This window comes from Thalassophryne amazonica, chromosome 16 (genome assembly GCF_902500255.1).
Source record: "Thalassophryne amazonica chromosome 16, fThaAma1.1, whole genome shotgun sequence".
NCBI lineage: Eukaryota > Metazoa > Chordata > Actinopteri > Batrachoidiformes > Batrachoididae > Thalassophryne > Thalassophryne amazonica.
Window position 1 is genome coordinate 14,302,711 of NC_047118.1, and position 15,046 is coordinate 14,317,756.

General features: G+C 38.6%; 1 protein-coding gene across 1 annotated transcript in view; it reads left to right on the forward strand.

Annotated features, from left to right (window-relative positions):
* The first annotated feature begins 3,871 nt into the window (after window positions 1–3,871).
* Window positions 3,872–15,046, forward strand: part of micall2a (mical-like 2a) — a 44,475-nt gene continuing 33,300 nt past the window's right edge. Inside the window, exons 1-3 of the mRNA XM_034191083.1 lie at window positions 3,872–4,102; window positions 11,059–11,107; window positions 14,501–14,642. Of these exons, the coding sequence (XP_034046974.1) occupies window positions 3,960–4,102; window positions 11,059–11,107; window positions 14,501–14,642 (334 nt within the window). The 5' untranslated portion in view covers window positions 3,872–3,959. The remainder of the gene's footprint in view (window positions 4,103–11,058; window positions 11,108–14,500; window positions 14,643–15,046) is intronic.

The following is a 15,046-nucleotide window of genomic DNA, read 5'->3' on the forward strand; positions in this document are numbered from 1 at the left end:
ACAGAAAAAAACAAGGTTACAATGGGCTAAGGAAAAGCAATCGTGGACTGTGGGTGACTGGATGAAAGTGATATTCAGTGATGAATCTCGAATCTGCATTGGGCAAGGTGATGATGCTGGAACTTTTGTTTGGTGCCGCTCCAATGAGATTTATAAAGATGGCTGCCTGAAGAGAACATGTAAATTTCCACAGTCATTGATGATATGGGGCTGCATGTCAGGTAAAGGCACTGGGGAGATGGCTGTCATTACATCATCAATAAATGCACAAGTTTACGTTGATATTTTGGACACTTTTCTTATCCCATCAATTGAAAGGATGTTTGGGGATGATGAAATCATTTTTCAAGATGATAATGCATCTCGCCATAGAGCAAAAACTGAAAACATTCCTTGCAAAAAGACACATAGGGTCAATGTCATGGCCTGCAAATAGTCCGGATCTTAATCCAATTGAAAATCTTTGGTGGAAGTTGAAGAAAATGGTCCATGACAAGGCTCCAACCTGCAAAGCTGATCTGGCAACAGCAATCAGAGAAAGTTGGAGCCAGATTGATGAAGAGTACTGTTTGTCACTCATTAAGTCCATGCCTCAGAGACTGCAAGCTGTTATAAAAGCCAGAGGTGGTGCAACAAAATACTAGTGATGTGTTGGAGCGTTCTTTTGTTTTTCATGATTCCATAATTTTTTCCTCAGAATTGAGTGATTCCATATTTTTTTCCTTCTGCTTGGTCTAAAAAAGTAACCGTTACTGACTGCCACAATTTTTTTCCTGATTTCTTATAGTGTTTCTTAAAGCCAGAAAGTTGCCATTTGAAATGACTTTAGTTTTGTGTCATGTCTGTGATCTGCTTTTTTTTCTACAAAATTAAACAACTGAATGAACATCCTCCAAGGCCGGTGATTCCATAATTTTTGCCAGGGGTTGTATGAGGGCTTCACAATTTTATATCACCATCATGATCAAAATTTACATTGTCTGGAAACAATTTAGAATTTTGACCCATGCGGGTTAAAATATAATGACAACATATAATGACACACTTTTGTGGTGATGTCATAGATAACAGGTTGGTTTGTGCTTGTTTGTGTGTTGGGGTGGGGAGGGTGGTGGGGGAGGTCTGACTCTTAAATGTTGTGGCTGGCGTGCCTGGCTGGCTTTTGTTTGTCTTCTGTTTCTGTCTTTTGGTTTTCCTCCCAGGTGGTGCGCATTTGGGACTGAGTGGCTGTGTAGCTGAGTTTATCAGGACCTCACCCTGATCACCTGAGGCTGATCACGTGCAGCTCGTCAGGACTCACAGCTGTGGTACATCTACACGGATTGGAACATGGTGGCATTTAAGTCTGGAGTGCACAGTGTGTGTTTGCCAGAGACTCGACCTTGTGACCAGACGGGTGAGATCGTCGTCTTGAGAGCCATCTCATCATCAGTGGATGCAGAGAACGTCCAGGTTTGATGCATGGTCTGTGAAAGAGGAGAGGGTGAGGTCTCACGCTCGTCAGCACACTTCCTGAGGTACGTTGGGTTTTGTGACTAACATTTGTACAGTCAGTAAATGTGGTGTCCCTCACACCTTATTATATTGAGCTGTTATGTTAGTCGTTTTAATCAGCTTCCACTGCAGTGAGTTTGTGAACAGAGTGTTCCATGCCTGCAGGGTGGGAAGCTGATTGGTAATTAAGCCAGGAAGTGTTTGCTGTTTGTACACCTTTGAGCGGTCTCTCTGTGTGTAGAGTGTGGACTCACATGATGATTTCTTCATTCACAGACTCGGTTTGTCGCGGCCACCTGGGGGGTGTCGGCGGGGTCCTTGGGTCCGAACAGGTTCTGGCTCCGGACCGTTAGTGCTGCTGGGAGCACACCGCAATTACCACCTCGCAGACCGCGCACTTATTTGTTTGTATATTTATCACATCACTGTTATGTTTATTAAACTCTGTTATCCTTTGTACCGTGCTCTGCTTATTTTATACTGGGTCCTTCAAACGCTGGTCGGTTCTCCGGGCTGCGTCCGACACATAACATTAAATGTTATGCTGGAAAACCATGCCAGTGTTCGAATGGCATGTACTACGATTACTTATACCAACGTTGGCATCATGCGGCCAAAGAAACACAGTAGAATTTTAACTGTGACTGAAAGTGCCAAGAAAAGGTCAAATTGATGCAGAAAGATGGTGATGGATGAAGCAAAGATCCTGATCCATTGAATGCAGCATTGCAGCATGACGTTTGAGCGTTATTGTACATGCGATAATGTGTTCCATCCTTCATGACATCTGAAAGCTCATGTGGAGCAAATTTACTGTATTTACCGCTGAATTTCCATAAAATAAATACTTCACCAGCAAGAAAAATAGGTATAATAGGAATAAAGGTACTTTATAAATGCTAGATCATAACGAAGTAAATTTTGTGGGAAAAATTAGAACTAAACTCAAGGGATGACTACACTTTTAAGAACAGAAAGAAACTGTCTTTTATTTTTTATAGATGACCAAAACAGATGGGTTTCATGAATATTTAAAAACATACACAATGGCATAATAAACTCTGGGCACCCTCTGGGGTTTACATATTTAAACATTTGATTACATAAAATTAAAAAGTGTTAAAGTTTCTAAAATGATGCTCTTTAAACTTGTGACAAAGAAAAAATCTCTTCAACATAAATTTACATCAATCATTAAGAAATGCAAACAATATGGTACTGTGTGGTAAATTTGTCTGGAGTAAACAGTTCTTAAAACAAACAAAAAAGTGAGTGACTGTGGAAGAATGAGACTAGTGAGGGAAGCCACCAAGACACACATGGCAGGATTCACATGCACCAAATATGCATAAGCAGGACTAACTGTGGAGGCATAGAGGGAGTTTTGCTTCATCCTCTGCACATGATGCAATTAAGCCACCACATTTCTGCATAGAAAACACATGCTGGGTGCTACGTTAATGTGAAAAAGCTTACTTAGAACATTTAAAAAACAACCAGTGAAAGAACTAGTTCCATCAGAGATAGATTTGGAGTTTCGAAATCCTTGACACACTGTGATAGTGACATCTAGTGGACAATGATATGATAAATGAATGCCAACTTCAGGCTACATCATGTTCAGCACATGCAATATGATTAAAACATAATAATAACACATTTACAATAATTAAAATGTTTCCAATTTGTTTCATACTAAAGCTGAAACTTGCACTTATTTTTCAGTAAATGTGACGATTTCATAATCTAAGGCAGAGGTCACCTGGAGATCACCTGCTAATTAATTAGGTCAGATGTGCTCAGAGAGCTGGGACTCTCCAGACTTGTCTGGTCAGCTGGTGCAGCAGGTGTTCTGCAGCAGCAACTGGTCTCAAGCAATAAAATAAAATAAAATAAAATAAAATAAAATAAAAAAACGTGAAGTGATAAAAATATATGCTCTTAATTTTGCAGGAGGGTTGTTTGTGTTTTAAACATCAGATGTTCTTTTACGTCATAATTCTTCCACGTTTCATATATCCCATAATACACCCAATGTGTGAACCAAATTTTACTTTCCAGGTGGAACTGCAGATGAATTGTAAAATGACAAAATAAAGAGCTTATTTACACGTGTGTGACTTTAAAACATTTTCAAATGATTCAAACTTAATTTCTGCGCTTAACAGGATGAGTTGAGCTGAATGAATCTGGTGCGTAAAAGCGCAGCAACTGTTGGTCACATTTGGTCAGGTTGACTTCTGAACAATAGTTGCCTTGTTTACTTTCTAATCAGCTGTCTGTTGTGAATAAAGAATCAGTCGGTGTCACTTACAGCAGCAGCAGCTCGTGGTGGAGCCCTGGTGGCCAAAAAGGAAACAGGACGCAGCTGCGCGCTGCGCGTCACGGTCAAACCCTGAAGACGGTTTGTTTAGTGGCTCAGTTTCCTGGAGCTTGGAGTTTGGGGTGTTTTTCTGTGTCGGACGATGGCTGCCATCAAGGCTTTGGAGCTGTGGTGCAAAATGCAGTGCGACGGCTACAGAGACGTGACCATCAGCAACATGACCACTTCGTTCAAGAGCGGTTTGGCGTTCTGTGCGCTCATCCACAAGTACAGACCGGACCTGATGTAAGCCTGTTTACACGGACTGCGTTCGAGTCAGGGTTTAATTGTCTGTCAGAAATCCGGTGTCCATCCCAAAAATACAAAACTCAGTGATATTGTGTTGGATTTATTTATTATTTTTTATCTAGATCTGTTTGCGAACTAGTGTATGAGATGTTAAAACTAGTTAAACTCACAATAGCTTTAAAGCGTTCCTTATAGACTGGATTAATGACGCTGGTGTAAAACAGTTTTAAAACTCTCACATTTGAGACCCAGCAGGCTATAGAAGGGGTCATAATCTAAGTTAAAATCACATTTCAATGAAGACATTTCTAAACATTTTAAACCAGAACCAGTTAATGGATTCTAATTCTGTTCATCCAGTTTAAAATATTTTACTGCAGGCATAAAGTTTAAAAGCAGTACAACCAAATCCATAATCTCATTTAAATCATATTGAAAATTACTTAAAAGCCTTTTAAAATCAGCCTGGTTGGTGCTGGGCATCTTAAACAGATACGTAATAATCTTTAATTATGGCTATTCAACTGCTGGTAAAATGATTAGCAGCAGTACAAAATAAAACATGATCTAACTTGATAGAGATTTAAGTTTTTATTTTAATTTATTTATTAAATCTGTCTCTCCCTTTCTAAAACAGATACTCCATTTCTGCTGCTCAGTTTGGGACATTTCACTGCAAGTATAAAATAAGATGCTGTTTAAAAATGATTATATTTCAAGAAATTTAAAAACATTTTATTTTCTCTTTCACTGATATTAGGCAGTTTAAAAACAGGTTATTTCTAATTCTGCGCAGTGAGTTTAGAATGTTTGAAGAAAACCACAATCTTTTTGTAAAACAAAAATACGATATTTAAAAGCATTTTATAAAAGGTCTGTCTTTGATGTGGGGCAGTTTAAATGGAGATCTCCAATCCTACCTAGTCAGTTTAAAACATTTTATTAATGGCAAAAAGTTAAGAAGCAGTGCAATAAGAAATAAACTGACTTTAAAATCAGTTAGAAACATATTTAAAGACATTCAAAAGTATTTTCAATCCGCCTATCTTTTTTGTAGGTTGGCAAGTGAGTAAGCATTTTGGTTACCAAATATGAAGACCTGAGTTTGATTCCCACTTACACCTGTTCGTGTTCTTGGACAAGGCATTATAGTCTCATTCTAGCCAGCTGTTAATGGGTTTTGGCTGCTGACGTAATCTGAGATTCATAGAGTCTTATCTGCTTCACACCACGGAATCCAAAGATGAGCACCAGTCGGCCTCAGGGTCTATATAGAACCTATCCTTGGTGTAGGGCAGTTAAAAACACATGATCTCTGTTACCATCCAAAATGTTTAAGACATGTTACTACTGGTAAAATATTTAAAATCAGAAAAAGGCCATCCATCCATCCATCCATCCATCCATCCATCCATCCATCCATCCATCCATCCATCCATCCATCCATCCATCCATCCATCCATCCATCCATCCATCCATCCATCCATCCATCCATCCATCCATCCATCCATCCATCCATTTTCTGAACCTGCTTATTTTAGTTAAGGGTAAATTAGTCATAATCTGATTTTAAAATCAATTTGAAACATGTTTAAATAACTTTAACACCATTTTACACCAGTCTGGTCTTGGTGCAGAGCAGTTACATTGCAAAGTGATTACCTCATACTGCCTAACTACTTTAAAACATTTTAGGACAGTTTAAGTGATTTTTTTCATACAGCACCAAATCACATCATAAGTCGCCCCAACGTGCTTCACATGACTAATGTCTAAGTTTACCCACTTCACTATGCAAGCATACTGGCAACAGTGTTGAGGAAAAAAGTCCCTCAAGTGTTTTTTAATTATTATTAAAGGAAGAAACCTCAGGTAGACAAGACATATTCGGTTGACCATCTGCTTTGGCCATACTAACCATAATAAAATATAAAACAAAGCTCAACAAAGAATTGTCATGCACACAAAGACAACTATGTTTTAGTGGTTGCAACGGCCAATGGCTCAAAAGATACGCAAATGGTGAAAGTGTCCGGTGAGTCAATGATCAAAGTCAGATCAGTCATAGAAGGAAGTGTCTCCACAGTTTGTCCATAAGATGCTTCCAGAAGTCCTCAGCATGCTCCAGATTTCAACAGATCCCTGTAGATCTCAGATGTCCCGGTCCTAGAAGGATCTTGGAGGATCTCATGGATGGCTGATGGATGGACAGACGGATCTATGATGAAGTTCTAAACCACTTCAGCATTGGTCCTGGTCACTGGTGGACCATCTTTTCGTTAGCAGAGAATAAAGGACAAGTCAAATCCGCCAGAATGAACAGTTCACAGTAACACCATTTTACAACATGCTGCGTTCACCTGTAGTCCCACGTTTCATTAACATTACCCAGAGTTTGGATGTGACGACATTGACTCTTTCTCTGCCAACAATGGCACTAATTGAAGTTGGAGGGAAAGAATGATTTCAATCAATCAATCAATCAATTTTACCTATATAGCACCAAATCACAACAAACAGTTGACCAAGGCGCTTTATATTGTAAGGCAAGGCCATACAATAATTACGTAAAAACCCCAACGGTCAAAACGACCCCCTGTGAGCAAGCACTTGGCGACAGTGGGAAGGAAAAACTCCCTTTTAACAGGAAGAAACCTCCAGCAGAACCAGGCTCAGGGAGGGGCAGTCTTCTGCTGGGACTGGTTGGGGCTGAGGGAGAGACCCAGGAAAAAGACATGCTGTGGAGGGGAGCAGAGATCAATCACTAATGATTAAATGCAGAGTGGTGCATACAGAGCAAAAAGAGAAAGAAACAGTGCATCATGGGAACCCCCCAGCAGTCTAAGTCTATAGCAGCATAACTAAGGGATGGTTCAGGGTCACCTGATCCAGCCCTAACTATAAGCTTTAGCAAAAAGGAAAGTTTTAAGCCTAATCTTAAAAGTAGAGAGGGTGTCTGTCTCCCTGATCTGAACTGGGAGCTGGTTCCACGGGAGAGGAGCCTGAAAGCTGAAGGCTCTGCCTCCCATTCTACTCTTAAAAACCCTAGGAACTACAAGTAAGCCTGCAGTCTGAGAGTGAAGTGGTCTATTGGGGTGATATGGTACTATGAGGTCCCTAAGATAAGATGGGACCTGATTATTCAAAACCTTATAAGTAAGAAGAATTTTAAATTCTATTCTAGAATTAACAGGAAGCCAATGAAGAGAGGCCAATATGGGTGAGATATGCTCTCTCCTTCTAGTCCCTGTTAGCACTCTAGCTGCAGCATTTTGAATTAACTGAAGGCTTTTCAGGGAACTTTTAGGACAACCTGATAATAATGAATTACAATAGTCCAGCCTAGAGGAAATAAATGAATGAATTAGTTTTTCAGCATCACTCTGAGACAAGACCTTTCTAATTTTAGAGATATTGCGTAAATGCAAAAAAGCAGTCCTACATATTTGTTTAATATGCGCTTTGAATGACATATCCTGATCAAAAATGACTCCAAGATTTCTCACAGTATTACTAGAGGTCAGGGTAATGCCATCCAGAGTAAGGATCTGGTTAGACACCATGTTTCTAAGATTTGTGGGGCCAAGTACAATAACTTCAGTTTTATCTGAGTTTAAAAGCAGGAAATTAGAGGTCATCCATGTCTTTATGTCTGTAAGACAATCCTGCAGTTTAGCTAATTGGTGTGTGTCCTCTGGCTTCATGGATAGATAAAGCTGGGTATCATCTGCGTAACAATGAAAATTTAAGCAATGCCGTCTAATAATACTGCCTAAGGGAAGCATGTATAAAGTGAATAAAATTGGTCCTAGCACAGAATCTTGTGGAACTCCATAACTGACCTTAGTCTGTGAAGAAGATTCCCCATTTACATGAACAAATTGTAATCTATTAGATAAATATGATTCAAACCACCACAGCGCAGTGCCTTTAATACCTATGGCATGCTCTAATCTCTGTAATAAAATTTTATGGTCAACAGTATCAAAAGCAGCACTGAGGTCTAACAGAACAAGCACAGAGATGAGTCCACTGTCTGAGGCCATAAGAAGATCATTTGTAACCTTCACTAATGCTGTTTCTGTACTATGATGAATTCTAAAACCTGACTGAAACTCTTCAAATAGACCATTCCTCTGCAAATGATCAGTTAGCTGTTTTACAACTACCCTTTCAAGAATTTTTGAGAGAAAAGGAAGGTTGGAGATTGGCCTATAATTAGCTAAGATAGCTGGGTCAAGTGATGGCTTTTTAAGTAATGGTTTAATTACTGCCACCTTAAAAGCCTGTGGTACATAGCCAACTAATAAAGATAGATTGATCATATTTAAGATCGAAGCATTAAATAATGGTAGGGCTTCCTTGAGCAGCCTGGTAGGAATGGGGTCTAATTGACATGTTGATGGTTTGGATGAAGTAACTAATGAAAATAACTCAGAACAATCTGAGAGAAAGAGTCTAACCAAATACCGGCATCACTGAAAGCAGCCAAAGATAACGATACGTCTTTGGGATGGTTATGAGTAATTTTTTCTCTAATAGTTAAAATTTTATTAGCAAAGAAAGTCATGAAGTCATTACTAGTTAAAGTTAATGGAATACTCGGCTCAATAGAGCTCTGACTCTTTGTCAGCCTGGCTACAGTGCTGAAAAGAAACCTGGGGTTGTTCTTATTTTCTTCAATTAGTGATGAGTAGTAAGATGTCCTAGCTTTACGGAGGGCTTTTTTTTATAGAGCAACATACTCTTTTTCCAGGCTAAGTGAAGATCTTCTAAATTAGTGAGACGCCATTTCCTCTCCAACTTACGGGTTATCTGCTTTAAGCTGCGAGTTTGTGAGTTATACCACGGAGTCAGGCACTTCTGATTTAAAGCTCTCTTTTTCAGAGGAGCTACAGCATCCAAAGTTGTCTTCAATGAGGATGTAAAACTATTGACGAGATACTCTATCTCACTTACAGAGTTTAGGTAGCTACTCTGCACTGTGTTGGTATATGGCATTAGAGAACATAAAGAAGGAATCATATCCTTAAACCTAGTTACAGCGCTTTCTGAAAGACTTCTAGTGTAATGAAACTTATTCCCCACTGCTGGGTAGTCCATTAGAGTAAATGTAAATGTTATTAAGAAATGATCAGACAGAAGGGAGTTTTCAGGGAATACTGTTAAGTCTTCAATTTCCATACCATAAGTCAGAACAAGATCTAAGATATGATTAAAGTGGTGGGTGGACTCATTTACATTTTGAGCAAAGCCAATAGAGTCTAATAATAGATTAAATGCAGTGTTGAGGCTGTCATTCTCAGCATCTGTGTGGATGTTAAAATCGCCCACTATAATTATCTTATCTGAGCTAAGCACTAAGTCAGACAAAAGGTCTGAAAATTCACAGAGAAACTCACAGTAACGACCAGGTGGACGATAGATAATAACAAATAAAACTGGTTTTTGGGACTTCCAATTTGGATGGACAAGACTAAGAGTCAAGCTTTCAAATGAATTAAAGCTCTGTCTGGGTTTTTGATTAATTAATAAGCTGGAATGGAAGATTGCTGCTAATCCTCCGCCTCGGCCCGTGCTACGAGCATTCTGGCAGTTAGTGTGACTCGGGGGAGTTGACTCATTTAAACTAACATATTCATCCTGCTGTAACCAGGTTTCTGTAAGGCAGAATAAATCAATATGTTGATCAATTATTATATAATTTACTAACAGGGACTTAGAAGAGAGAGACCTAATGTTTAATAGACCACATTTAACTCTTTTAGTCTGTGGTGCAGTTGAAGGTGCTATATTATTTTTTCTTTTTGAATTTTTATGCTTAAATAGATTTTTGCTGGTTATTGGTGGTCTGGGAGCAGGCACCGTTTCTACGGGGATGGGGTAATGAGGGGATGGCAGGGGGAGAGAAGCTGCAGAGAGGTGTGTAAGACTTGGTACAACTAAGTCTGTATGAATTAAAAGATGGAGAAAAGAGATGAGTCTTTAATCTGGATTTAAATAGTTCCCAGAATCAGACTGATTTATCTCATTGGGCAGATAAAAGATGTTCTTAAAACATCTTTAAAGAGACTTAAAGTAACTTGAAGAACAGTTAAACCCAGTTAAAACAGATAACCTCTAATAAAAACAAAACCACCTATAACATTTTCCAACTGGGTAAAATAATTGAATGCAATGCAAAGTAGTAAGTAAACTGATTTTTAAACCTTTTTGAAACCTATTTAGAGTTTCAGTCAGTTAAAATCAAGGTTAAAACAGATTAAACACACTGTCAAATACAGCCCAACCCGTTTTACAAAATACTTTCTGATTTAAAACCTTTATGAAAGACATTTGATAAAACTATCAATGATTTAGTCAGATTGTGAGTTTAAAGCATTTAGTTAGATTTATTTAGATTGGTTTAAAAGCATTTGAAACCACAGAATTGTTGGGCCAACCTAAGAAGTGCTTCAGTTGGTAATACACAAATGAATTGGGTTGAGACAAATTTACTTGACATGCAATATTTATGCAAATTTGTATATCTGGATTATTTTCAATTCAATTATTACCAACTGAAGTACATAATTTTAGGTTTTCTCTGTTTATTTTTCAGTGGAAGATACTGTTGGTTTAAAGTTGTTTTAAAATCAGTTTAAAAAAGACCATTCTGATTTAAATCAGTTTAAAATCAAGTTGGGGGTACAACAGGGGTTAGAATTTGCTAACCTTGGCTCTCGACCTCAAACACAACAAGAGATGAACAAACTATATAGCTGATAGTTTAAGCAACTAGTTGATGCTACTCTGGCGTTTGTTTTGCTGTTTATAAAATGTCAATGATAATGTCTATATCCATATATTTAAATGTGATCAGTTGAAAATGTGTTATTGCTTGCATTTTTGTAACAGTTACCTATGGTAACCATTGTTTTACATGTTTAACCTCCTGCTCTTTGTTTTTGCAGAAATTATGACTCACTGAAAAAGGAGGATGTGTTTGAGAACAACACATTGGTAAACTGCCACATTGAACATTTGTTGTGTTGACTGGAACTCCTTCATACATGACTTGGAAAAACGTAAAAGCCATCAACTTTCACAATTGCTTATTCTCGCTTTAAGACTCTTGCACATACTTGTTTACTGTGGAAATGCATCTTAAAAATATGGGGTCGTCTTATAATCAGGGCTTTCTTATATTCAGGCCAGTAGGGTAAAATCAATTTAAATATGTGTTAAAACTTAAAATGGCAGATTCTTGACTACTCCTCTGTTAAGTTAAACTCACTTATAGCACTAAAGCTATAGTTACATTAGCCACAAGCGACAGAGGCAAAACAGTGACTTGCCATTCATTTTCAATCAGAGTGGGCATTTTGCAGCGGCAAGAGACAACGGTCGCTCTGCCTACAGCTCGGCGGGGCCAAAATATACTTAAAATCTATTGTATGCAAATACTGAGCAACATGACATAGTGACTGCCAGTCCAAGTGAATAGGCAGCGTGACGTCAGCTAGTTATTTGCTAGAAGAAAACAATCCAGTATGGCGGAATATGCCTTGAAACGGCTTATTTCAGTGGAAAACTTATTAGTGAGACATAAACACTTCTAATCTAAAAAAAACACTGTTTTTGCAGCTACATAACACCTTTGAAGTGATTTACAAGACATCTTATGGAGATGTTAGCGTGCACACCCTCGGAACGCCCATCAAGTGACAAAGCCAACTGCTTGTCTCCGTCATTTGTAGCTAATTTGACCGTAGCTTAACTCGTACATGACCTGAGCAGCACAGATGGGAAGTCTTCATTATTTAGACTGCTTCGTCTTACCAGTTTCCTGTGAGACCTGGTGTTGTTGTGTTGGCGCATGCTTACAGTCGGCCGCACACCTGAACTCAGAAGACGCTCTCCAGGCTTTTCATTTTGAATGAGCTTTGCTGACTCCTGCCACCCAATCCTCACAATAACGGCTCAGTCAGTTCTCGTGTTCGTCTCGATTGTTATACAATGAAAAAGAACTCAAACTTGTTTGTGGTTCCAAAACTGGCCGTTTGTTCCCTTGCACTGAAACGTGAGAATGCACGGTGTAATTCTCACCTTTCTATATTTTATGAAGTTTCACGTTTCCTACGGGTCATTTTTTCAGGTGTTATCTGTTGAGAAACTTGTCTTTGTGTGTTCAGATATGATTTAGGTTTCAGTTGAGTTTAGTGCTGATCCCAAACAATGCCCTCATATCCTGCTCCTACCCTCCTCAGGAAGGCTCCCATTCATTTTCCACAGCACTCTTGGGCTGAGCTGTGGAATTACGCATGTCTATTTAAAGGAGTTTGTTTTGTTTGATATTTTTATTCTGTAATTGTAGGAGCTGACAATACGGCACCAAAGGAAAACCACATTTTGTTTATACAACCCCTGGCAATAATTATGGAATCACAGGCCTCGGAGGATGTTCATTCAGTTGTTTAATTTTGTAGAAAAAAAGCAGATCACAGACATGACACAAAACTGAAGTCATTTCAAATGGCAACTTTCTGGATTTAAGAAACACTATAAGAAATCAAGAAAAAAAGATTGTGGCAGTCAGTAATGGTTACTTTTTTAGACCAAGCAGAGGAAAAAAATATGGAATCACTCACTTCCGAGGAAAAAATTATGGAATCACCCTGTAAATTTTCATCCCCAAAACTAACACCTGCATCAAATCAAATCTGCTCATTAGTCTGCATCTAAAAAGGAGTGATCACACCTTGGAGAGCTGTTGCACCAAGTGGACTGACATGAATCATGGCTCCAACACGAGAGATGTCAATTGAAACAAAGGAGAGGATTATCAAACTCTTAAAAGAGAGTAAATCATCACGCAATGTTGCAAAAGATGTTGGTTGTTCACAGTCAGCTGTGTCTAAACTCTGGACCAAATACAAACAACATGAGAAGGTTGTTAAAAGCAAACATACTGGTAGACCAAGGAAGACATCAAAGCGTCAAGACAGAAAACTTAAAGCAATATGTCTCAAAAATCGGAAAATGCACAACAAAACAAATGAGGAACAAATGGGAGGAAACTGGAGTCAACGTCTGTGACCGAACTGTAAGAAACCGCCTAAAGGAAATGGGATTTACATACAGAAAAGCTAAACGAAAGGCATCATTAACACCTAAACAGAAAAAAACAAGGTTACAATGGGCTAAGGAAAAGCAATCGTGGACTGTGGATGACTGGATGAAAGTCATATTCAGTGATGAATCTCGAATCTGCATTGGGCAAGGTGATGATGCTGGAACTTTTGTTTGGTGCCGTTCCAACGAGATTTATAAAGATGACTGCCTGAAGAGAACATGTAAATTTCCACAGTCATTGATGATATGGGGCTGCATGTCAGGTAAAGGCACTGGGGAGATGGCTGTCATTACATCATCAATAAATGCACAAGTTTACATTGATATTTTGGACAATTGAAAGGATGTTTGGGGATGATGAAATCATTTTTCAAGATGATAATGCATCTTGCCATAGAGCAAAAACTGCGAAAACATTCCTTGCAAAAAGACACATAGGGTCAATGTCATGGCATAGGGTCAATGTCAACGAGCAGATCTGATTTGATGCAGATGTTAGTTTTGGGGATGAAAATTTTTTACAGGGTGATTCCATAATTTTTTCCTCAGAATTGAATGATTCCATATTTTTTTCCTCTGCTTGGTCTAAAAAAGTAACCGTTACTGACTGCCATAATATTTTTTTCTTGATTTCTTATAGTGTTTCTTAAATCCAGAAAGTTGCCATTTGAAATGACTTTAGTTTTGTGTCATGTCTGTGATCTGCTTTTTTTCTACAAAATTAAACAACTGAATGAACATCTTCCGAGGCCGGTGATTCCATAATTATTGCCAGGGGTTGTATGTTACAAGAGTTACTATTATATCTTGTGCTGCTGTAAGTTGAGGGTTACTGGTTGATGTTGGTTTCTCACTCAAGTATTTTTGTAAATAACTCCAAGGATGTTTCATTTTACGTTTTGATGCAATCTGCCAATGAAAGCGGAAGGTTACCACAACACTTGCTTTGAATTCGGGCAGCACGGTGACTTAGTGGTTAGCACTGTTGCCTCACAGCAAGAAGGCCATGGGTTCGAATCCCACCCGAGGCCTTTTTGTGTGGAGTTTTCATGTTCTCCCTGTGTTTGCGTGGGTTTCCTTGCATATTAGGTGAATTGGGAACTTTATAATTGTCCAGGTCTCCCTTGCAAAATCTCGATCTCAATGGGACTAACATGGTTAAAAAAAAGTGTTTTCCACAAGCATAGGCCTTTTTTCATTAGCGTAGGGAACAGATATAAATAGAAAACCTTTCTACACTTGAATTAAATACTCGATAGCTATTGTTTTAAATCTTTCCAGGCTTTCAGAGTTGCAGAGGAGAAGTTGGGAATCCCGGCTTTGTTAGATGCAGAAGACATGGTGGCATTAAGAATCCCAGACAGGCTCAGCATTCTGACGTACGTCTCACAGTACTACAACTACTTCAAAGGACACCCTTCCAGTAAGAACAGCTTTACTTTGTCAGCCTTGAAAACATGCACAATTTTTAATCAATGTACAATTAAAGTAATGTTTTTAGTCACATCTGTGTGATAGTTTGTTGTGTGGATTACTCTTACTATCAAGAATCTGGGTGACAATGTTCAGTCTAGCCTGGAATAGAAACTATTTAATTTTGGGGTGGCTCTATAAAAAGTGGTAGTCAGAAATTTTGAACTTTTTAAAATTTATTTATTTTTGTTATGATGCAATAGGGCACATTAGTACACTGAAATAGTCTGTTAGGTTTTGTCTTATACATTGGAGGAATAAGGATACATACGCTTCAGTAGCCTCTAGGGGCCAACGGGATCCTGCTATTAGCAACTTGGCTCACAACTAACTTGATAGGACTGGCTATCTTTA